Source organism: Asparagus officinalis, chromosome 8 (genome assembly GCF_001876935.1).
Source record: "Asparagus officinalis chromosome 8, Aspof.V1, whole genome shotgun sequence".
Lineage (NCBI taxonomy): Eukaryota > Viridiplantae > Streptophyta > Magnoliopsida > Asparagales > Asparagaceae > Asparagus > Asparagus officinalis.
The window spans coordinates 119,329,643-119,353,154 of record NC_033801.1 but is presented as its reverse complement, the minus strand read 5'-3'; the positions used below and the strand labels follow the sequence as shown (position 1 = coordinate 119,353,154).

The 23,512-nt window shown below is 42.2% G+C and overlaps 1 protein-coding gene across 1 annotated transcript; it reads right to left on the bottom strand.

Annotated features, from left to right (window-relative positions):
• LOC109821801 (uncharacterized mitochondrial protein AtMg00810-like) lies at nt 2,237-2,632 on the bottom strand. The gene has a single exon (XM_020387961.1). It carries the CDS (start codon nt 2,630-2,632, stop codon nt 2,237-2,239), a length of 396 nt encoding a protein of 131 aa, XP_020243550.1.

The following is a 23,512-nucleotide window of genomic DNA, read 5'->3' as shown; positions in this document are numbered from 1 at the left end:
GAAAATAAGGGTAATTTCGGCTAAATTTCGATGTGCAACTTTAATAGACCGTAACTTTTGACCCCCTCCATAGAATCGCTATTATATATTATATATTTTTGGAAAGCTTGGAAATTGCTCTACGGGTTGAACCTCTTTGCCATTCCAACCAAGTTCGAGGTCAAAGTAATCGTTCTTAGACTCAACCTACACCTCGATGAGTTTTAGTCTAATCTAGTTTCTAATTCTTATTAAAATCGAGTCTATTTGCTTTAAGAAATATTATTTTAGTACATTTGCATTGTTTTATACCCTATATAAGGGAAATGAATTTGTTTTACACCCTATGTAGGGGGAATAAATTTGTGAAACTCTTCAGATTGGTTATTATTATTTGAAAAAGTTTTCTATTTCTAAAGTTTTCTAGGTTTTGTATCATTTTGCTCATACCAGAATAGATAGTTATCTTCTTCGATTATGTTTCCGCTACATCAAAGGCATACTTTTCACCTATTTCAAGAGCAATGTTTATAGAAAACTTTGTTTCGTTTGTTATTTTTACCCACCAATATTAGAATGCAAATATCAGTTAATTCCTAAGTTGTAAATTTCATTTTGGAAAATGAACAGGAAACTCAAGTCTGAAAAAATTTTGTCTAGGACATTCCATAAAGGTGATTCATCTAGGGCATTCCACAAATGTGTTGAGTTTGGATTCATATATGTTATATCTTGTAAATGATACACGCGAATCATTTCAATCTGAAAAGTTTGCAAAAGTAAAAGATAATGTTTTCGAATCATAGAAATCATCTTAAAAATAGGGTATTTCTAGGCAAAACATTTTTCGGTTTCAATTTGTACACCAACTATCTTTAAGGTGGGTTTTTTTATTGTAAAAACCACCTCACAGTCAAATTTTCACTAAAAATTTAAAAATAAGCTTTAAAATTTTAAGTTCAAGACACGTTTGTTGTATCCTAATAAAACCTAAACACTAATAAAACGAGTTACGTTCCTTGAATGTGAAGGGTTTAGTTTTAATTTTAGATTTTTAGTGACAAAATTTTAATTGAAATGGGTTGATTGCAACAAAATTTATTTTAATGGTGGTTCATGTATAAATTAAAAATAAAAAGTAATTTTTATATAATTATCCTATGTTTAAGTGGTTTCTAGGAAAATCCCTTAAAAGATGTTGTAAGAAATAGGAATTTTATCTGCAGTTTATTAGTGTAGCCATTTTGACCTGCCCTCAAAATTCACACGTTAATTATCGGTCAGAAGACGCGTTCAACTGTCCCAGTTACAGGCTTCAAAGTCAAAATCTTACGATTCCCAAATATATATAAAGTCAAAATGTCCGGCTGCTCCAACTTCCAACTGAACTCTGCCGCCCAAAAGAAAATTCTCAGAATTACATACGGACCTTGCACTTCTTGTAAATAAAAAACAATGTTTAGTTCAATGATATGGAGTGATTGGTGATGCTCGTCGCACTAGTTTTATTATTATTGTTTTTTTGGGTATGGAAATCAGTAATAATAGAGCTTCTGTCTGATAATTGAGGAAGAATTACTGAGCAAGAAGGCTTGATTGTATTCCTTCATTAACTATGAATATATGCAAGTTACATTGTACAAATATAGTATGGAATAATATAATTATTCTAGCATATTCACCATCTTAATAAGGTATATATATAATCTCTTATACAAGGTATGGATATAATATACATATAGGAATAATATCCAACCATATATTCGTAACACCCCCCGTCAAACTCATGGTGGATCAAACACCGAGAGTTTGGAAAGTAGAAATTTGTGACGCTTGAAGGTGTGAGCCTTGGTGAAAAAATCAGCAAGCTGGAGCTCAAAAGAAACATATGATAGAGAGATCGCCTTAGTCTTTGAAAAGTGATGTTGTGTGAAATGATAATCAATCTCAATGTGTTTTGTGCGCTCATGAAACATTGGATTGGTGGCAATCTTTATTGCACTTTGATTGTCGCAATAGAGAGGAGTCGGGGAGAGACAATCAATACCCATGTCACGTAGAAGCACTCACAACCAACTAATCTCAGAGGTAGTATTAGACATAGCTCGATACTCCGCTTCAGCACTAGATTTTGAGACGACATCTTGCTTCTTAGCTCGCCATGATATTAGAGTAAACCAAGAAATACACAAACACTGGTAATAGATCAACGATCTCTAATGTCATCGGCCCAGTCGGAGTCAGAGAAGGCATGAACTTATAACTTTGATGTTGAGGAGAACAAAAGAGCTCTAGATAAAGTGCCACGAAGATAGCGTAGAATATGAAGTATAGCAGCATAGTGAACTGAGGTAGGAGATTGAACAAATTGACTCACCACATGAGCAACATATGCAATGTCTGGTCGAGAAATAGTGAGATAGACCAAAGCACCAACAATTTCACGATACCGAGTGGGATTTTCCAAGAGTTCTCCTGTATCAGGTGCTAGTTTTTGATGGAGCTGAAGAGGTATGTCAGCGATCTGATCATCATTCAACTCAGCTCGATCCAAAAGATCAGAGATGTATTTTTGTTGAGAAAGAAGATATCCTCGTGGCCCATATGCAACTTCGAGTCCCAAAAAATATCGAAGATGCCCTAGATCTTTCATCTCAAATTATTGATGTGGAGAAGTCTTCACAGTATTCAAAAATAAAGGATCACTGCCAGTAATGACCATATCATCAACATAAAGGAGAAGAATAGTGCGTCCTCGACTAGAGGTATGAACAAACATCGCATGATCGGCCTCACTCTGAATAAAACCCATATTAAGTACTGCAGAGCTGAATTTCTCAAACCAAGCTTGAGGAGCTTGTTTTATAGGCCATATAATGCACGACGAAGATGACAAACTTGTCCTGACAAATGAGGAAGACCTAGAGGAGGTTGCATATAAACTTCTTCGTGAAGATCACCATGAAGAAATGTGTTCTTCACATCAAGCTGATAGAGAGGCCACTGTTGAGCAGCTACGATAGCAATAACAGCTCGAACTGATGTCATCTTAGCCACATGAGCAAATATCTCCTCATAATCAATCTCATATTCTTGGGTAAAGCCTCGAGCAACTAGACAAGCCTTGTACCGATCTATTGTACCATCTAAATAGGTTTTAATTTTATAAACTCATTTGAAACTAATTAGGACTTTGCCTGGAGGTAATGAGACAAGATCCCATGTACCAGTCTTTTGAAGGGAGGCTAACTCTTCTTCCATAGCTGCTCGCCACTCAGGAGAAGAAGCAGCCTAGCGATAAGATGTAGGCTCAAGATGTGAATGAATGGCTATAAAGAAGGCATGAAAACCAGGAGTAAAAGATGAAGAAAGACAACCAAAAAATTGTTTTGCCTTACGAATACGGAGAGGATAGCAACGATCAGCTAGTGAAGAATCATCATCTGAGGCCGAGATTAAATGGTCAGCAGGTGAGACTGGAACATGTACACTTTGGTGATCATCAGAGGATGAAGATGAAGGTGATGAATCTACCAGAATCGAAGGTGTGGTAAGCTCAAGAAATGAAAGGTCAACGGAAGTAGGTGATGTATTATTGTCATTGAGGGACTGTTTAGAATAATATGAAATATGCTCTAAAAAAGTAATATCTTGGATCATAACAACGATATCCTTTGTGCTCAAGACTGTATCCAAGAAAAACACAAATCGCAGAATGAGGAGATAACTTATCTCTTTCATGAGATGGTAATAGAACTAGATAAGTACAGCCAAACATACGAAGATGTGAATAAGAGGAATGATAGGATGCCAATTTTTTTCAAATGGTGATATGCCAGAAAGAACTGAAGAGGGCATCAAATTGATGAGATACATAGATGTAGCAACAGCATCAGCCCAAAATTGTTTAGGCATGGAGCTAGAAATGAGTAGTGATCTTGTAGTATCCATAATATGACAACGTTTTCTTTCTAAAACACCATTTTACTGATGTGCATAAGGACATGAAAGCTGTGAGAGAGTATCCCGATCAGCTAGAATACGACGAAACTCATGAGAGAGATATTCACCACCAGAATAAGATCGAAAGGTCTGAATGATAGTGCCAAATTGAGTTTTGATCATAGTAGTGAAATCTTTATAAATTTGAGGTAGAGATGAGCAGTGATACATAAAATAAACCCAAGTATAACGAGAAAAGTTATCAATAAAGATAACATAATATTTATTACCATTACAAGATGAAGGGAGCTGGGCCCTAAACATCTGAATGAACAAGTTGAAAAGGGAAGCTACTTTGAGACTCGCAAAGAGGATAAGGTTTAATGACTTGTTTAGATAGTTTACATCCCATACAAGTAGACAAACTTGAAATATGATAACTACCTAAAACACCATTATTTGAGAGCAGACAAAGATGATCAGTAGATAAATGACCTAATCGATGATGCTAAAGATCTCCTATGAAAAAAGCATCAGCGCGAGTGGTGACAAAATGTACGGATGCAGAATGGGTGATAGAAGTGAATGGTAGTGTTAGATGATCCATAATGTAAAGTCCATCACGCCTATGTCCCTGACCAATCAAGGATCCAATCTGATGATCATGCACATAACAAGAAGTAGAATAAAAAATCACAATACAATTATGATCAGTTATTTGACTAACTGAAAGTAAGTTCAATGAAAGATATGGTATGTGTAAAGCATATGGAACAGATAAGCGACCGATAATAGATCCCTTATGTGTAGCAGAGAGAGAAGAGCCATTTGCTGTAAAAACATTGACTTGAGAAGATAAAGGTGATGAAGAGGATAAAGCAGATGCATGTGGAGTCATATGAAATGAAGCACCAGAGTCTAGTATCCAAATATTATTCGGTATACTTGTGGGACCAAAGGTAGTGAAAAAAGTATGACCAGAAGTACCAAATAGAGAGGGTGTAAGAACACTTAGAGCAGCAACCGGAGAAGAGAAAGAAGTACCCCACCCTTGAAGCATATGGATCAATTGTGACACAGAAAGAGTAACACTCGAAATGGATTCCTCAGGAGCACCAGAGAAAGCAACCTGGTTTGTAGAACACTCATCAGCAAAAGATTTATCACCAGAATTTGCCACAGTAGCAGTCAATTATTAACTAGGAAGTCGGTTTGCAGCTTGTTGTCGCTTAAAACAATTTTGGATGATATGTCCAGGACGACGACAATACCGGCAATCCTTTGCTTGCTGAAAGGGACTGATGATGCTGAGACAGTGGTCGAAGATAACTGTGGTATAGATGGTTATTGAGCAACAAGAGCACCTTGAATAGAAGTGGTCTTTGTGTTCAGGACACGTTGGTGAGTCTCTTCAGCGATGAGTTTGACCAAAGCATCATCAATAGTTGGTAGTGGTGACCCGATGAAGAATTTGACTGCGCAATGACTCATACTCAGGTGGCAAACACATCAAGAATTGAAATAGTCGATGTTGATCGTGAACATGACGCTGCTTGGTGGCACATTAACAAACTGCACAAGTTTGACACAAGGATTCCTCCATTATTGCAAGTTGGCGCCATTGAACATGCATAAAATTATAAAATTCTTGGATGGATCGCCCATCTTGTTGAGCAAAAGAGAGCTCTTGGTACACAAAATATGAGTAGGCATGACTAGATTGTTGATAAAGTCATTGCAATTGGCGCCACATGGCAAGTGCAATCTGGAGACTAACAAGCTGTACACAGATGTCAATCTCTACGGAGGAAGAAACAATGTCACGTGCTCGGCAATCTGCAAGTCATGCTGCTGTTTGCTTAGCATCAGCTCCAGATTCAGGAGGTGGCGTTCCATCAATGTGACTCGTGAGATCAAGAGCATCAAAAAGAAGTTGCACAGAAATCGATCACTCACGGTAATTGGTCCTTGTAAATTTCACATCAAGCTGAGGAAACTTCTCAATAAAATTTGCAGCCATGATTTTTTTGTCTCTCTCACACAGAGAGTAAAAAGAGGGGTTGTGGGTTGAGAACGGTTCTCAAGGAACCCTAGTTGGTGGCAGAAATCCCGGTGGCATCGAACGAGGCGGCGAAGTCAGAGTCGGACCAGATCGGTTGGTTAGAGGTGAGGAAATCCATGATCTTGTTGGCCTTCTTGTTTTGATAATGATTTACAAACAATTTGCTACTAATGTTGTTTGTCTAGTGTTTGTGTATTCCTATATTTTGTAGACAAACAACGTTGTTGGAGGATGGATGGAATAGAGCTTCAACGATGAAATCCAAAGGAGGTTGGCGGAATGTCGGTGAAGCCTTGCTATTCAAAGTTCAAGATCCAAGTTCAAGCTTCATCCGTGAGATTACCAAGTCAAGCTTATTGAAGATCAAGATCATTGCTTGGGTAATTTAGTTTAGGAATTTATATTATGTGTGTTAGTACTTTAAGCTCAATCATATACACACATACACGTTTTTGGTTTTTGTATATATATAGTTATATATATACATATATTAAGCTCAATCATATACACACATACACGTTTTTGGTTTTTGTATATATATAGTTATATATATACATATGTGTTTTGGTTTGATAGTTTTTTAGGTTTTACTATGAAACAAATGAATAGAATTGGAAAATACTATTTTGTTTCATGTTTATATGCCTATATATGATTTCACCTTTAACAAGCTTATATTTAATGAAATCATATTTAGTGTTTTGAATATATTGCATAGAATATGCAATTTTATGAAAATATTGTATTTCTAGGTTATAGACTTCATAACAACATATTATATCTTTTATCAAGTCTATACAATCATTTCATAAGGTTTCAAAATGTTGTTTAAGTCAAAATATCAAAATATCAATTTTCAGGTTTTCATGTTTTTGAACCTATACAGATTTTCATGTATCAGATTTCGGTCGACCGTACCGGTCGACCGAACCTGAGGTCAAAAGTTTACTGGCCGACAGAAGCCTGTCGGTCGACCGGTCCGGTCGACCGATGAAAATTTCGGTCGACCGACGAATTTTCCGGTCGACCGACGAGTGTTCTTCAGCTTCCAACGGCTAGTTTTTTGACCGTTGCCTTGGGGCTGTTTTGTCTTTTGCTCTGGTTTCTTGGCTGAGTTGTGAGAGGGTATAAATACCCCATTGTCTTTAACTCTCAAGCTATCCAAGAGAATGTTTTAACAAGTTTTAAACAAGGGTTTAAACCTGTTTAGTTTTGGTTTAAGTTTGTTTTTGATTTGCTGTTACAAAGAGGAGTTTGCAATCAGCTATTGAAGAGTTCATCTTCAACATTTCATCATCCTCTCTTTGTGTTTATAGAGAAGTTTCCTTAACTCTATTTCCTAGCATTTTTACTATTGAATTTCATATCTTATATCGCCTTTGTGTATTGCTCATCATATTACCCTATCACTTGTGTAGATTGGTTATTTTACCCTTGTGTTGTTTATATATCCTTGCATATATACATATTCATCATATAGGATATATCTCTTTGTTGTTCATATTACTTATCCTAGCTCATATACATTGTTGTATTTCATACTTGCTAGGATAACTTGTTAATAAGTTTTAATTGGCATTTAATCGGATTAGATTAGCATAAGACCCTAATCACCCCCCCTCTAGGGTCTAACAGATCTGGCGGTAGATGGAGACGATGACGATGACAATTCATCGATGGAGAGTCGAGGGAAGCGTCGAAAGCTCGATAACATCGAATTCGTCCCTCGAAAGTCGGCACCTTTGCCTATCATCGCTAATTCAAAGATGGAGAGAAAAGGGACGAGATTCGAAAAGGGATGAGATCGCTATGATCCGGGTCGATGTCACCGCTGGAGTCGGATCGGACTCGAACGACAAGGACTGGATTGGATCGACGACCGATCCCTTAAGTATCATCTTGAACTCGTCCTCGAGGCGAAGCACGCACTACTGCAAGAGATCGTCGGCTCTATCGAAGGTAGGGGGTTCGAGCTCGTGAATCCGATTTAAGAGAGAGTCAACGACGAGGGGCTGTGGTGAGGGCCAACGAATCCAACCTTGTTTGATATCCAGGGCGCGACAACATGAGACTTGGTGGCTGCTGAATTTAGGATTTTGAAACTAGGGTTTGGATTGATTTGAGATTATTGCTCTGATACCATGATAATTGAGGAAGAATTATTGAGCAAGAAGGCTTGATTGTATTCCTTCATTAACCCTGAATATACGAATTACATTGTACAAATATAGTATGGAATAATATAGTTATTCCAGCACATTCTCCATCTTAATAAGGTATATAATCTCCTATACAAGGTATGAATATAATATACATATAGGAATAATATCTAACCATATATTCCTATCATTTTCATGATATTAATTTTATGTTTTTCTCGTCCTTCTAATTGTTCATGTATTTCTATCATTTTAATCATTAATCTTTTTAATTATCAATAAATCACAAATCGAAACCTTCCCTCAGAAAATTTCATGACATTAAAGTCAAAATTTTAAAGTACACCACGAAAATGGATTCACAGACTTGAATTCCAAAAGCACTTTAATTAAAGGGGGGTTATGAAGTCATGTTTCTAAATTTAGTGGGATTTTCCCTAGTGCTTAATTTCATGACAGTTTTATGCGAATCATCCAAAACTTCAAGAGGTTTTTTTCCTGAATTTCATGACAAGTCTATTTTTCTTGTTCTTTCAAGCTCGTCGGAGATTCTACTAGAACTTTGTTCTGGAAGAATGTTGTTTGTGCAATATATTGTAGGCGTCTAAAATTGCCTACAAGGTCCCATACGCAGCTCGAAATGAAGAGTGTACAAATCGAAAAGGTTCACGTCAACCAACTCGCCCGCGTCAGTCAACACACGCGCGTCTATCAGCTCGTGCGTGCCGGTCAACACGCATACGTCAGTCAAGCGATCCGCGTGAAGAAACGTATAAGTTAACGAAATGACGAAATACGTATAAACGACGTGTGCAAGTCAACAAGACGACCAAATACGCAAAACGGTGGAGAATACAAGTCCCAGAAAACCGGAAAACACCAAAGAACTCAGCAATAAAGCCAAAAGCCCCGCGTCCGCGCGGGTCCGCCGCTCCGACCCGCGCGTGCGTGGGGTGTGCGGGCCAAAGTCAACACGCGGACGGTGCGGGCGCCCCGCCCGCCCCCTCGGAGCCATGCCGAGCCAACGCCGCGCGGAGTCGGACGCGAGGCCGACCTGCGCCCCCAGCGGGTCAGCGGGGTGTTTCGCACAGTTTTGACCCGAAAACAAGTTTTTGGCAGTTTTGACGGGTTTTCACGAGATCTTCTCAGTTCCAGAGGTTCCTAACTGCCTAAATCCTATCTCTAAACATGGTTAATTAGTTATTAACTAAAAATAAGGAGGAATCCATCATTCTTATCCACATACCCGCATGCGGAGCCCTATAAATACAAATCTAGGACCTCCTTTCACAGGGGCGGAATTATTATCAAGACGAGGAAGTGCTGTCGAACTCCAGAGCCAAGAGTCACGAATTTCAGTGAGGGTTAGCGAGATCCCGGCGAACTCTAGGAAAAAGAAGGAGCTATTCGAAGGATCTGAAGCCCGTACTTCCGTTCCTTGAGATTAGGCTTTGTCTTAATCTCGAGAAGAGCTACTGATTTTGCTTGGTCGATTTCAGTGCTTTAATCAAATACTCCCTCGATGAAGGCAAAGCTCTGCCCAATTTTCCATCAACCGGATTCAGATCTAAGGTGGTCTACGGACATCAAAATCCCTGGCACAGGCAAAGATCCCGCACAAGCAGAAAACCGATAAACGATCTTCCTGCTTTTCTTTTGATGAGAGTTGTAATTTTTGCTTTCATTGTGTAAGAGTCTTATAAAAAGACTATCTTTTTTTTTGTTTTCAATGTAACAACTGAAGTTGTAATAAATACCGCAATGAATACATCAACTTTCAATGCAAACAAACTGGTGACCACAGTGGAAGCCAACAGCTTCGTCGTCGAAGTTGTGTCGCAACCTCGGATCCGCATCCCGGTTGAAGAAGTGGTAGAATATGAGTTCGGTCAACTAAAGTTCGAGGAGTATCTGTCGTCCTCCTCCTCCAGATCCTCCGCCCCTCGTAAGCACAGGAAGATCAAGACTCCCGTTGTTGTTGTCCTCTCGCTTTGCAACGTCCCTCTGGCTTCCAACGAGGCCGAATCTACAGATCTGAACTCCTCCTCAATCAAGGAGTTGAGTACTGAAGGCACGCCAATCCTATCAAAGAGGGCACGTCAAAGGCGACGTCAACGCCTTACACGTTAGCTTTCTAAGGCTTTGGAGCAGATAGACGGGATCCGTTATGAAGCGGATATAAAATTCAAGAAGTATCGAGCACCCCAACAACGAGCAAATGCCCCCTCCTCCAAATCATCAACGAGTGAATGGATCTAAGTCAAAAAGACCCGTTCAACTCTGGAGGAACGAATCCAAAAGCGTCGTGCACTTGCGTACGCGCGAATTCTTGTGCAAAAGGCACAAAAGATGCAGAAGGACGCATCCAAGAAACAATCAAGGCTACATCAAATTTGGAGGCCAAAGTCCGAAACAACGGCCGAAAAGATCGAAAAATGCGTTTCACTCAGATCCGACCCTCCTGCTCACAGGTCACTCAAATCCAACCCTCCTGCTCGCGGGTGACCCAGATCCGACCCTCCTGCTCACGAGTCACCCAGATCTGACCCTCCTGCTAGCGGGTTACCCAGACTCGACTCTCCTGCCCGTGGGTCACCCGGATCCGACCCTCCAACCCGCGGGTCACTCAAATCTGACCCGCGCCAAGGTCAAGACAAAGGACGTTCTACACCTGTTTTGTCGATCCCTTCGAGCTCCGCACCTCCGGTGAAGCACCATGACAGCATGGATTTATCCTGATTTAAGATAAAGATCACAGATCTTCTTGATCCTTCATACGCGGATCGAGGCAAAGCCTCGATCAAAGAGCGCTTGGGTCCCGTGATTGAACCTCGAGCAACTACTCAAGCTAGGGGTCGCACACACCCTCGCGACAAATCACAACCTTCCTATAATAGGAAAACTCCTGTAATTGACCGTCTCGAACGGCGAATTAAAGTCCAAGAGCCCGTCAAGCGTTCACACTTACAAATGCGTGACTCTAAACGTGTGACTCTTGAGAACGCTAATAAGATGATAAATCCCCTGAAAGAAACGTATTCATCTGACAATGACAACATTATACCTGGGAAGTCATGTCAACGCATGATAGGTTGCTCTGGTCATCAGACCGATGAGTTGTACTATCAGGTAGGGGGTACGAACAAGTCTTGGAAGAGAAGTACCCGAGAATCGGAGTCTCACTGCCCGTGCGCCAAGCTAATTAGGGTAATATTATCAGCATGTAGTTGCCCCAAGACCGCTCCGTAGAGGGTTTCGGTATTTGAGAGGATCTCTAATGGAGCAACTAAGTCCAAACCAAAGCGTTTCCGCAAGAAACGATCGGCTGTTCGAAATGACGAATTCTCAAAAGTTACCATCAATATGGTCAATAAGGGAAAGTCCATGATTGTTTCAAGTGATTCTAGCCCCGACTTTTCTCCAAGAAGAAAAGTTAACTCGGGAATAGCCCAACTGATGTCTCAACTCCAGCTGGAAGTGGTCGGACCTGAACAATCCGCAATCACAGTTAATATGACTGATAAGGGAAAGTCGATTCGACCTTCTAGCTCTGACCTTCTTATATCGCATCATCTAACCCGGTTATGATCGGGAACCATTTGTAAAAGAGACTACCAGAGAATGCAGAGAGGGTTATCCTCGAATGATGAAGCGTCAGATACTAACTCTGTAGTCGCTTCTGACAATACGGTATCTAGTCCCGGTCAGTCCTATTAGTCATTTATGATCAACGCCGAGCAAATCGCTAAAATTCTCAAAGATGCTCTAATCAAGCAGAAAGAAGCATTGAAGATTGAAATAGAAATGGCTATGCAGCGGATGAAGGAAGAACATGACCAACAAATCCTTGTTTTGTCCAATCAAATTAGCGAATCCAGCCGTCGCAATACTTCTAACCAAGCATGTAGCGATTCAGATGTGGATGAACGCCTCAATGCTGATAACCGTTCCGTTGACCAAAACGCTAGGAGTGGTTCAAATGCACCCCCTACAGATAACAACGCTAGGGGTGGTCCCGCCAAAAATAATAATGTCGGGGGTAACCACATTGTTCCTCTTGGAAATCGTTCGAAACATTATACAGACAGGAATGAGAAAATGAAAGACCTCGAGAGTAAAATTAATGCTCTAATGTCTGCTCGAGAGGTAAAGAGGGCCGGCATTCCGTATCATTACCTGAGAGAGTGGGATTCGATCCCGTATCCGGTGAAGTTTAACCTAATCAACTTCACGCCGTTCGACGAGAAGGGCTCGCCCACTCAGCATATGATCTATTTCAGGTCCCTCCTAGGCATGATCTCCGGTAATGAAGCCTTGATGATTCGGTCATTCGTCAGCACCCTTCGCGGGCCTGCCTTCGATTGGTACCGTCGTCTCAAGCCTGGAAGTATCAACAGCTGGGACGATATGGAGAACTCATTCCTCGGCAATTTCTTTGACGACGACGCCGAGATATCCATCAAGACACTCTTTAAGGAGAAACAGGAAGACGAAGAGACGGTCGATGACTTCATCAAACGTTTTTGAAATAAGACGATGAACTGTCGAGATCCGATCACGGAGGACTTCATCCTCCAAACATGTCATAACAACCTATCTATTAAGATATTGGAAGTTATGAGAGTCGCACCGTGCAACACATGGAAAAAGTTGAAGACGCACGGAGAGCAGGCCGAACGCTTCCTCAGAAGGAAACAGGTTGAGAGAAGCCAATCGATGGCTAATCCTCCGAACTCAAGCTTCGTCTCCCGTGGCAAGGGGAAGGTACCTGCAGCAGCTGTCGATGCTAATCAAACGTCACAACAATAATCCCGGATACAGCAAAAGACTTTGGATTCTAGACTCCAAAAGGAGTACTCTTTCAAGGAAGAAGACGTTCCAGCCATTTGTACAAGTCAAACCTACTTACAGTTCGAGACTCCAAAAAGAGTCACTTAACATCAGGAACCCTCTCTGAGTGATTTGTACAAGTCAACACTCCCACTGTGATTTGTACTCCCACTGTCTACCTGGTCAAACCTTCTTACAGTTAGGGCCATAACTAAAATCTCCTCTCGATTCCTCTAATGAACGAGAGGTCCACAAATTGAGCGATCAAACATTCCTACAGTTAGGATCATCTCAAAACTCTCACTCGGTCAAACCTTCCTATAGTTAGGACCACAACCAAAATCCCCTCTCGATTCCTTCAATGAACAAGAGGTCCATTTTCAAATTGAGTGATCAAACCTATAAAAGTTAGGGTCGCCTCAGTTCCCTCCTCTCGGTCAAAACCGTAAAACGATTATGGCCAAACCCAGGATTCCTTTTCGATAAACGAAAAGCTCTCATTATCTTTTCTCTTTAGTCAAACCTATAAAAGTTAGGACTGAAGTCGGAATTTTATTTTTAGATCAGGTAACCAATACTATAAAAGTAAGGTTATCTAAATCTATTTGATTCTCGGAGTGGAGATCCCACTCTTAGTTTTACCATGTCCAGATTCTCGAAGTGGAGATCCCACTTGGAGTTTCCTTCGCAACTGGAAATAGAATATAAAATTCTTTCTTTCCAGTATCGGGTTCGTCTTTGCCCCAAGAGAAGACACCACATTTTCAACTCTCATTATCCGTGTTTCACACACATGGGGAATTTTATCCTGAATCCTAAGTAAGGATAAGTCAACGCCTAACACGCATTGTCGGTTTAGTCTTTCACCGAGTAAAAAAGACACCAGAATTCCAGTCAGGGGAATTTTATCCCGAAGCCTAAGTAGGGATAAGTCAGCGCCTAATACGCATTGCTGGTTAGTCTTTGACCGTAAAAAAAAGACAAAAGCCCACATATTTGATATTGTGGCAGGTTGTTATTCATAACGCCAAAATCCGCGCCTTACACGTACGGGGAATTTTATCCCAAAACCTAAGTAGGGATAAGTTAGCGCCTAACACGCGTTGCCGGTTAGTCTTTTGTCGTAAAAAGGACAAAAGCCCACATATTCGATATTATGGTAGGTTGTTATTCATAACACCAAAATCTGTGCCTCACACGCGTAGGGAATTTTATCCTAAAGCCTAAGTAGGGATAAATCAGCACTTAACCCACGCTACTGGGTGGTTCGTTCCCATAAAAACGATCGAGTCTACGTATTCAGTATCATAGCAACAAAAATCCATGTCTTTTATGCATGGAGAATTTTATCCCGAATCCTAAGCATGGATAAGTCATTGCCTAAAACGTGTTGCCGGTTAGTTCTTAACCGTAAAAAGAAAAGCCCACATATTCGACATTGTGACAGGTTGTTATTCATAACGTCAAAATCCGTGCTTCACACGCACGGGGACTTTTATCCCGAAGCCTAAGTAGGGATAAGTCAACGCCTAACACGCGTTGCCGGTTTAGTCTTTCACCCATTGAAGAAGACACCAGAATACCACTCTGGAGAGTTTTATCCCTAATCCTAAGAAGGGATGAGTCAGCGCCTAACACGCATAGTCGAGTAGTTTATTCCCGTAAGAAAGACGAAGTCTACGTATTCAATATCGTAGCACTAAGAGAGTTAACTCTCTTATCACAACGTCACATGAGGAACTGACTTAAACAATTCACATGCAATCCCGATTCAAACAGTAATCGGTAAAGGCATGTCAAATCCGTTGAAGGCTGAGGATTTGTCAAAAATCCTAAGTCTACGTATGATACACGTCGTTGTAAGAAAAACGAAGGGATGAGTCATCGTCTAACATGCATTACCGGGTAGTCTATTCCCGTAAGAAAGACGAAGTCTACGTATTCAATATTGTAGCACTAAAAGAGTTAACTCTTTTAGCACAACGTTACATGCAGAACAGACTTAAGCAATCCGTATGCTAGCTCGACTCAAACGGTAGTCGGTAAAGGATCATCAAACCCGTTGATGGCTGAGGGTTTACCAAAAATCCTATATATGTGAAAGTCACTGACGCATCAGCCCCAATAGTTGGTCTCGTGACTTGGACATCCAACAAATTCAGGATAAGATCCACACATGCAGATGAATCAGCTTTAATAGTTGATCCTGCAGCCCAATATTTAGGACCGTCATGATCCAACGTCTTAAGAGCTTAAACTGTATAGACTCTAGCAAACGTACGAGTATAAACTATGTTAACGCCGATCGATACAAAACCTAAGGTCAACGCCGGTCAACGCGTAGCCCAAGGTCAACGCCGATCAATGCGTTGCGATGCAGCTAATTAGTTCAAAGTCAACTCATTGACACGAGCAAAAATCAACTTATCAATTTCGATTCAAGACTTCGACAATGGTCAGACGATAAACACAGAACCGGAAAAATTATAGCTATTCGACAAAATACTGAATAGACTGAAAAGTGGAGAAGTCAAGAACTAAAGCTAATTATAGGTCTTTTAACACCGATTGAAGGTGGGGGTCTATCATATCCAAAGCATTTCAGACTCATCTATAGAAGAACGAGGCTGAAACACTTTGGAGGGTGTATCTGTAGGCGTCTAAAATTGCCTACAAGGTCCCGCACGCAGTTCAAAATAAAGAGTGGACAAATAAAAAAGGTTCACGTTAACCAACTCCCGCATGTCAGTCAACACACGCGCGTCTATCAGCTCGTGCGCGTCGGTCAACACGCACACGTCAGTCAAGCGATCCGCGCGAGGAAGCGTATAAGTTAACGAAATAATGAAATACGCATAAACGATGTGTGCAAGTCAACAAGACGACCAAATATGCAAAACGGTGAAGAATACAAGTCCCGAAAAACCGAAAAATACCAAAAAACTCAGCAAAAACGCCAAAACCCCGCGTCCGCGTGGGTCGAATCGCGCCGACCAGCGCTTGCGCGGGTCGGCCAAGTCCGACCCGCGGTGGTGCGGGTCAGACCAAGCCGACCCGCTGTTTGGTGGAAACTTTGAAGTAAAAAGACAATGAAGGAAAATTGATTTATATTCCTTTAATCTCAGTTACAATTGGATTTCCTAATTACAAAAGAGAAGAGAATGATCTGGATTCTCCCCTTTGTTTAATTATGAGTTCTTCACGGTGGCGATGAGATGCCTCCCTCGAATGTTCGCGTCGAGTTTGCTTCTCGTTGACGATCCGATGTCTCGTTTCACTGGAACGTGGTCTTCTCTTCACAATTTGATGTTGTGGAGAACTCTGAACGAGTTTGAAACTCTATGAAAGAGTTGATTTAACCGAAAGTCGGTTATAAGCCAAGGATGAAGAAGATCTTGTTGCCGATCTCCAAAGCTCCAGAAATGCTCTAAGGATCCTGTTGACTAGCCAAGAAGTTCCAACCGACCGCCCCCTCAACTGAATTGATTTTTAATTATTTATAGGGGATTAAGGGGTGTAACCACCTCCTTAATTCGCTCCTAAGTGGGGCTAATGGGATGTAACCACCCCTTAAATCACTCCTGAGTGGAGTTGTGATCCCCTCAGATTGTGGGAAACGGTTTTGGAACCGTTCAGCTCGTGTTTGAACGAGTCAAACGCAAAATCCATGTTCTGATGCGAATTCTGCGTTCAAACGCAGTGTTTGGAAGCTTGAACGCAGTGTCCGAAAGCTCGGACGCAGCGGCTGGAAACTGCGTTGGCATCTTGTTGGAAGCTGCGTTTGGCGGCTTGGAAGCTGCGTTTGGCAGCGGATGGAAGCTGCGTTTGGTAGCGGTATAGAGTTGCGTCTGGCAGCGGTTGGAGCTGCGTTGAGCAGCGGTATAGAGCTGCGTTGGGCAGCGGTTGGAGCTGCGTTGGGCAGTGGTATAGAGCTGCGTTGGGTAGTGGTTGGAGCTGCGTTGAGCTGCGTTCGTGGCTATGAACGCGATGCGTCTTGATACTGGTGTGCGGGGAGGACTTCCGCAGCTTGATTTGAAGAAACCGTCGATTTGTAGTCTCTTTCTGTCGAAGCGTTGCAAAGATCGTCATTTTGTAATCTTTGCTTTAGCTCTCTGATATGTAAGAGTCATCAGATTGTAACTCCCGATGTTGATTATGAAGGCTATTTGATTAGAGCTTTCATCAATTGTTGTGAAGGTCGTCAGATTGTAACCTTCATCGATCCACATGAAAGTCTTCAAATTGTAGCATTCTGAAAGTCGTCAGATTGTAACTTCCATCATCGGTGTTTAATGGGGATCAGCTATCTATTGTGATTTTTAGACAGCCTACAGAACCCCCTCCAAAGTTTTCGAAAGTTCGCGGTTGACTGGGACGAATTTTCGGAATACTTTGGATCTCAACTCTGATCTTGGAGCTGTTGATTCCTTGTGGTAAAGGATTTGTTCTCTGCACTTGCTTCGAAGTCATCATGGTTGAAGGGATTTGCCACGTAGGACCTGTGTGAAGGTATGCGCCATAATCCTGCTTCTGAACTGTGGGGGTGGACCCTGCATTTTGAACTTTGAGATGCGGGTCTCACCCTTGCATGTTGAATTTGGAATACGGGTGTGACCTCGGCGTTCGGTTTTTGCATCGCGGGTCTGACCTCAACGTTTTGACTTAAGACATGAAGTGGTTTCCGTGCATTTTTGACTAAGTCTTTGAGACTTGTCTTTGGCTCATTTGTTTTAAGTCTCGGCTCACATCCATTAAGCTGATGGACCTGCAAACGTGCATAGTATTTTTGGCAAACCCTCAGTCATTAACGAATTTGATAAGCCTCTACTGACTACCGTTTGAGTTGGGCTAGCATGTGGATTGTCTAAGTCTGTTCCACATGTACCGTTGTGCTAAGAGAATGAACCCTCTTAGACTTGATGCTATGATTTTGAATACATAGACTTTGTTATTTTCACGGAAAAAGACTAACCGGCAACGCGTGTTAGGCGTAGGCTTATCTTTAATTAGGGATCGAGATAAAGTCCCCCATGCGTGTGAGGCATGGATTTTGATGTCCTTTTCACGGTAAAAGACTAACCGGCAACGCGTATTAGGCGTAGACTTATCTCTAATTAGGGATCAAGATAAAATCCCCCATGCGTGTAAGGCATGGATTTCGGTGTTATTAATAACAACCTGCCACGATGTTGAATGCGTGGACTTTGTCGTTATTTCTTCTTGTGTTACTTGAAAGAAAGTTAGAAACGCCAGAGGTGTAATATTAACTTGGCATGAATTTTTACTTAGAGTAAAATTCAGAAACTTTCTTCATTATCACTAGGATAAATTTAGAAAACAATTAATCCGCTGGGGATTTTATAATGACAACTTGCTATTCTTGTTGAAAAAGGATTAACAAGTTCATTGGGGGGTTTGACTGTTAGAGGTGTGATGTTAACCTAACAGTATTTTATGGACCTATCGCTCTATTGAAGAGAGTCGATAAGTTGATTGTGTCGTCAGAGGTGTGATATTAACTTGACGGGTTTGTGGACCTATCGCTCCATTGAAGAGAGTCGATAAGTTGATTTGGTCGTCAGAGGTGTGATATTAACTTGACGGGAATGTGTTGCGATCGGAGCAACTTTGTGGGCTTATCATCCTATTGACGAGGATTGACAAGTGGATTGTCAGAGGTATGGTGTTAACATGACAAGAGGATGTGTTGCGATTGGAGCAACTCTGTGGACTTATCATCCTATTGACGAGGATTGATAAGTGGATTTTGTCAGAGGTGTGATATTAACGTGACAAGATTGTGTTGCGATCGGAGCAACTTTGTGGACTTATCATCCTATTGACGAGGATTGATAAGTGGGTTGTCAGAGGTATGATGTTAACGTGACAAGATTGTGTTGCGATTGGAGCAACTTTGTGGACTTATCATCCTATTGATGAGGATTGATAAGTGAATTGTCAGAGGTATGGTGTTAACATGACAAGAGAATGTTGCGATCGGAGCAACTTTGTGGACTTATCATTCTATTGACGAGGATTGATAAGTGGGTTTTGTCAGAGGTTTAGTGTTAACGTGACATGATTTGTGTTGCGATTGGAGCAACTTTGTGGACTTATCATCCTATTGACGAGGATTGATAAGTGGGTTTTGTCAGAGGTTTAGTGTTAACATGATAGGAATGTGTACTTGTGATTTGAACAAGATTTTGTGGACTAGCGTCTCGCTGGGGAGAATTGCTAAATGAGTTTATCATCAGAAGCGATGAATTTTGATACTAAGATTTTAAAGACTTAGTGTCTTGCTGGGGAAGATTACGATTTGAGCAATTTCGAGGACCTATCATCCTATTGAGTGAGGCACTATCCATGAAGTCGGAATAGAGGCACATCACCTGGTAGGCCATTATCTGATGAGTTTGACTATCAGAGGTAACTGTTAACGTGATAGTTTTATGGACCCGCCATCCTACTTGAAGAGGATTGGTAGGAAAATTTGGAGGAAAATGACTATCAGAGGTGACGGTTAACGTGATAGTTTTGGTGGACCCGCCATCCTACTTGAAGAGGATTGGTGGGAGAATTTGAAGGAAAAGGACTATCAGAGGTGACGATTAACGTGATAGTTTTGGTGGACCCGCCATCCTACTTGAAGAGGATTGGTGGGGGAATTTGGAGGAAAATGACTATCAGAGGTGACGGTTAACGTGTGGGAGAATTTGGAGAAACTAGACTATCAGAGGTAACTGTTAACATGATAGTTTTGATGGATTTTGTGGTTGACAGAGGTATTCTGTTGAACATGACAACTCAGAAAATTTATTATTCATAATCTAAAGAACTACAAATAAACCAACCCCCAGTCTTGAACAAGTACAGGGGAAAAAGGAGTAGACAGGGCGCATCGCCTAATGGGCCACTATCTAATGAGGTTGACTATCAGAGGTAATTATTAACGTGATAGTTGTTGGACCTGCCATCCTACTAAAGAGGATTAGCTTCAATAGTCGTGGTATCTTCCTCTTCTGACTGAGAAGATTGGGCTTGGTCCGATTGCTCAGGTTGATCCTGCCTACTTTGTTCTTCAGCTTTGATCCTGGCAATAATCTTTTGAGCCTGTTCGCCTTGAGAGATTAGTTGTCTCCAGGAACGACATTCTGCAACCCCTATTCTCTGTCTGCAAGTTGTGCCGACAAGTCTCTACTAAAGTAGACTGTGTCATACCTGACGAACACCGGAGAGCCATGGTTCGGAACCTTTTGACGAAGGCTTTGACAGACTCCCTCTTCTTTTGCTTAGTGGCTAGAAGGGTATGGATGGAGACTTCCGTATCCTCTTCGAAGAATCTTGACAGGAAGAGTCTCTCTAGATCTGTCCACTTTTGGATACATCCCACAGGAAGTTTCCTGAACCATTCAAAGGTAACTCCCTTGAGGGTGCCAATGAATAATCGAGCCAGTATGGCGTCGTTTGATATCACATTCTGTGACTTGAAATAATAGATATGTTGGTTCGGTGATCCCGTGCCGTCAAAAGTTTGTAGCGTCGGGACCTCGAATTTTGGAGGATAAGGGGCTACATCCCATTTGGCAGGATAGGGCCTGACAACTCCCTCATCTTGGAGCTCGCTTCTGTTAGCAATGGCATTAAGGCGGGCTTCCAATTCTTCTATTTTGACAGACTGGAGATTCTGCTTGTTCTCCGTCTCTCTTCCTTCATCAGAGGAAGATTCTAGGTTGTGGGCTTCTTGGTCAGAAGCCGTGTCATCAACCACTTTTCCCTTCTCTTTGCTTGTGTGAGGTCGGGACGAAGACGTTCTTTCCCTTCGGGAAGATTCTTGCCTGAGTGGCGAATCTGTCTTCTGAGATTTGGCCTTGTCTGCGACGAGTTGAGGCAACAGGTCTAGGAGTTCATTGAGGGTCTTCTGCTGTGATTTGAGCATGGCGTCTTGCTCCGCAACCCTCTTTGAAAGATCTTCAGAATGTTCTGCCATGTGGGTGAAGCTCTCATGCCCAATGACTATCAGAGGTAACTGTTAACGTGATAGTTTTGTGGACCCGCCATCCTACTTGAAGAGGATTGGTGGGGGAATTTGGAGGAAAATGACTATCAGAGGTGACGGTTAACGTGATAGTTTTGGTGGACCCGCCATCCTACTTGAAGAGGATTGGTGGGGGAATTTGGAGGAAAAGGACTATCAGAGGTGACGGTTAACGTGATAGTTTTGGTGGACCCGCCATCCTACTTGAAGAGGATTGGTGGGGGAATTTGGAGGAAAAGGACTATCAGAGGTGACGGTTAACGTGATAGTTTTGGTGGACCCGCCATCCTACTTGAAGAGGATTGGTGGGGGAATTTGGAGGAAAAGGACTATCAGAGGTGACGGTTAACGTGATAGTTTTGGTGGACCCGCCATCCTACTTGAAGAGGATTGGTGGGAGAATTTGGAGGAAAAGGACTATCAGAGGTGACGGTTAACGTGATAGTTTTGGTGGACCCACCAGGGTTCTGTATTGGATTTCGTCAACTGAACGCATGCCTGAGCTTCAGGTTTTGCTGATGAAACGCATATTTGAGAGTTGCGTTTATTTTGTGGAACGCACCCCTGAGGGTTGCGTTCATTTTGTGGAATGCGCCCCTGAGGGTTGCGTTCAGTCTTCTTCACACAGAGCCTATGTTTGGGCTCATAGACGCGAGACTTGCATTCTGAAACAGAAACGCAGGGCATAGGGTCGCGTTTAGGCTCACAAACACGAAGCTCATGTTGACTTGAGGATCGGCATTCTCGGAGATGTGCTCGTCGTAAGGATCTCCTCCTCCGTCGATCGGCATTCTTCTTAGCCTGCTTCAAGGCCTTTGTCGCCTCAATGGGCATCTTTCGACCCGATACCCGTCGTCTTGGCGTGGGTTTGGTTGAAGCTGAGCCCACTCCATCGGGGGAGGGGCTGTCCGAGCAGTCTTCCTTAGGCGGTTCGGCTGTAATTGGAGCAGTTGGAGCTTTAGTCTCTTTGGAGACTTTGTGGATCTTGCGCATAGCCTTGGGGCTAAGGGATCCGCATGAGAGAGCCTCCTCAAACTTGGCTTGATCAAACTCAACAATAAGAGTTTCGACGGTTGTTCCAGTGAGATGAACATCGGATTGCGCCACCACTTCTTCGTCAGAGAAGCTCATCCCCAGCGGAGTCGCCATCTTTTGTTTGGTGGAAACTTTGCAGTAAAAAGACAATGAAGGAAAATTGATTTATATTCCTTTAATCTCAGTTACAATTGGATTTCCTGATTACAAAAGAGAAGAGAATGATCTGGATTCTCCCCTTTGTTTAATTCTGGGTTCTTCACGGTGGCGATGAGATGCCTCCCTCGAATGTTCGCGTCGAGTTTGCTTCTCGTTGACGATCCGATGTCTCGTTTCACTGGAACGTGGTCTTCTCTTCACGATTTGACGTTGTGGAGAACTCTGAACAAGTTTGAAACTCTTTGAAAGAGTTGATTTAACCGAAAGTCGGTTATAAGCCAAGGATGAAGAAGATCTTGTTGCCGATCTCCAAAGCTCCAGAAATGCTCTAAGGATCCTGTTGACTAGCCAAGAAGTTCCAACCGACCGTCCCCTCAACTGAATTGATTTTCAATTATTTATAGGGGATTAAGGGGTGTAACCACCTCCTTAATTCACTCCTAAGTGGGTCTAATGGGATGTAACTGCCCCTTAAATCACTCCTGAGTGGAGTTGTGATCCCCTCAGATCATGGGAAATGGTTTTGGAACCGTTCAGCTCGTGTTTGAACGAGTCAAATGCAAAATCCATGTTCTGATGCGAATTCTGCATTCAAACGCAGTGTTTGGAAGCTTGAACGCAGTGTCCGAAAGCTCGGACGCAGCGGCTGGAAACTGCGTTGGCATCTTGTTGGAAGCTGCGTTTGGCGGCTTGGAAGCTGCGTTTGGCAGGGGATGGAAGCTGCGTTTGGTAGCGGTATAGAGTTGCGTCTGGCAGCGGTTGGAGCTGCGTTGAGCAGCGGTTAGAGCTGCGTTGAGCAGCGGTATAAAGCTGCGTTAGGCAGCGGTTGGAGCTGCGTTGGGCAGCGGTATAGAGCTGTGTTGGGTAGTGGTTGGAGCTGCGTTGAGCTGCGTTCGTGGCTATGAACGTGATGCGTCTTGATACTGGTGTGCGGGGAGGACTTCCGCAGCTTGATTTGAAGAGACCGTCGATTTGTAGTCTCTTTCTGTCGAAGCGTTGCAAAGATCGTTATTTTGTAATCTTTGCTTTAGCTCTCTGATATGTAAGAGTTATCAGATTGTAACTCCCGATGTTGATTATGAAGGCTGTTTGATTAGAGCTTCCATTAGTTGTTGTGAAGGTCGTCAGATTGTAACCTTCATCGATCCACATGAAAGTCTTCAAATTGTAGCATTCTGGAAGTCGTCAGATTGTAACTTCCATCATCAGTGTTTGATGGGGATCAGCTATCTATTGTGATTTTTAGACAGCCTACACCCGCGCCCTCGCAGGTCGGCCAAGTCCGACCCGTGGTGGTACGGGTCGGAC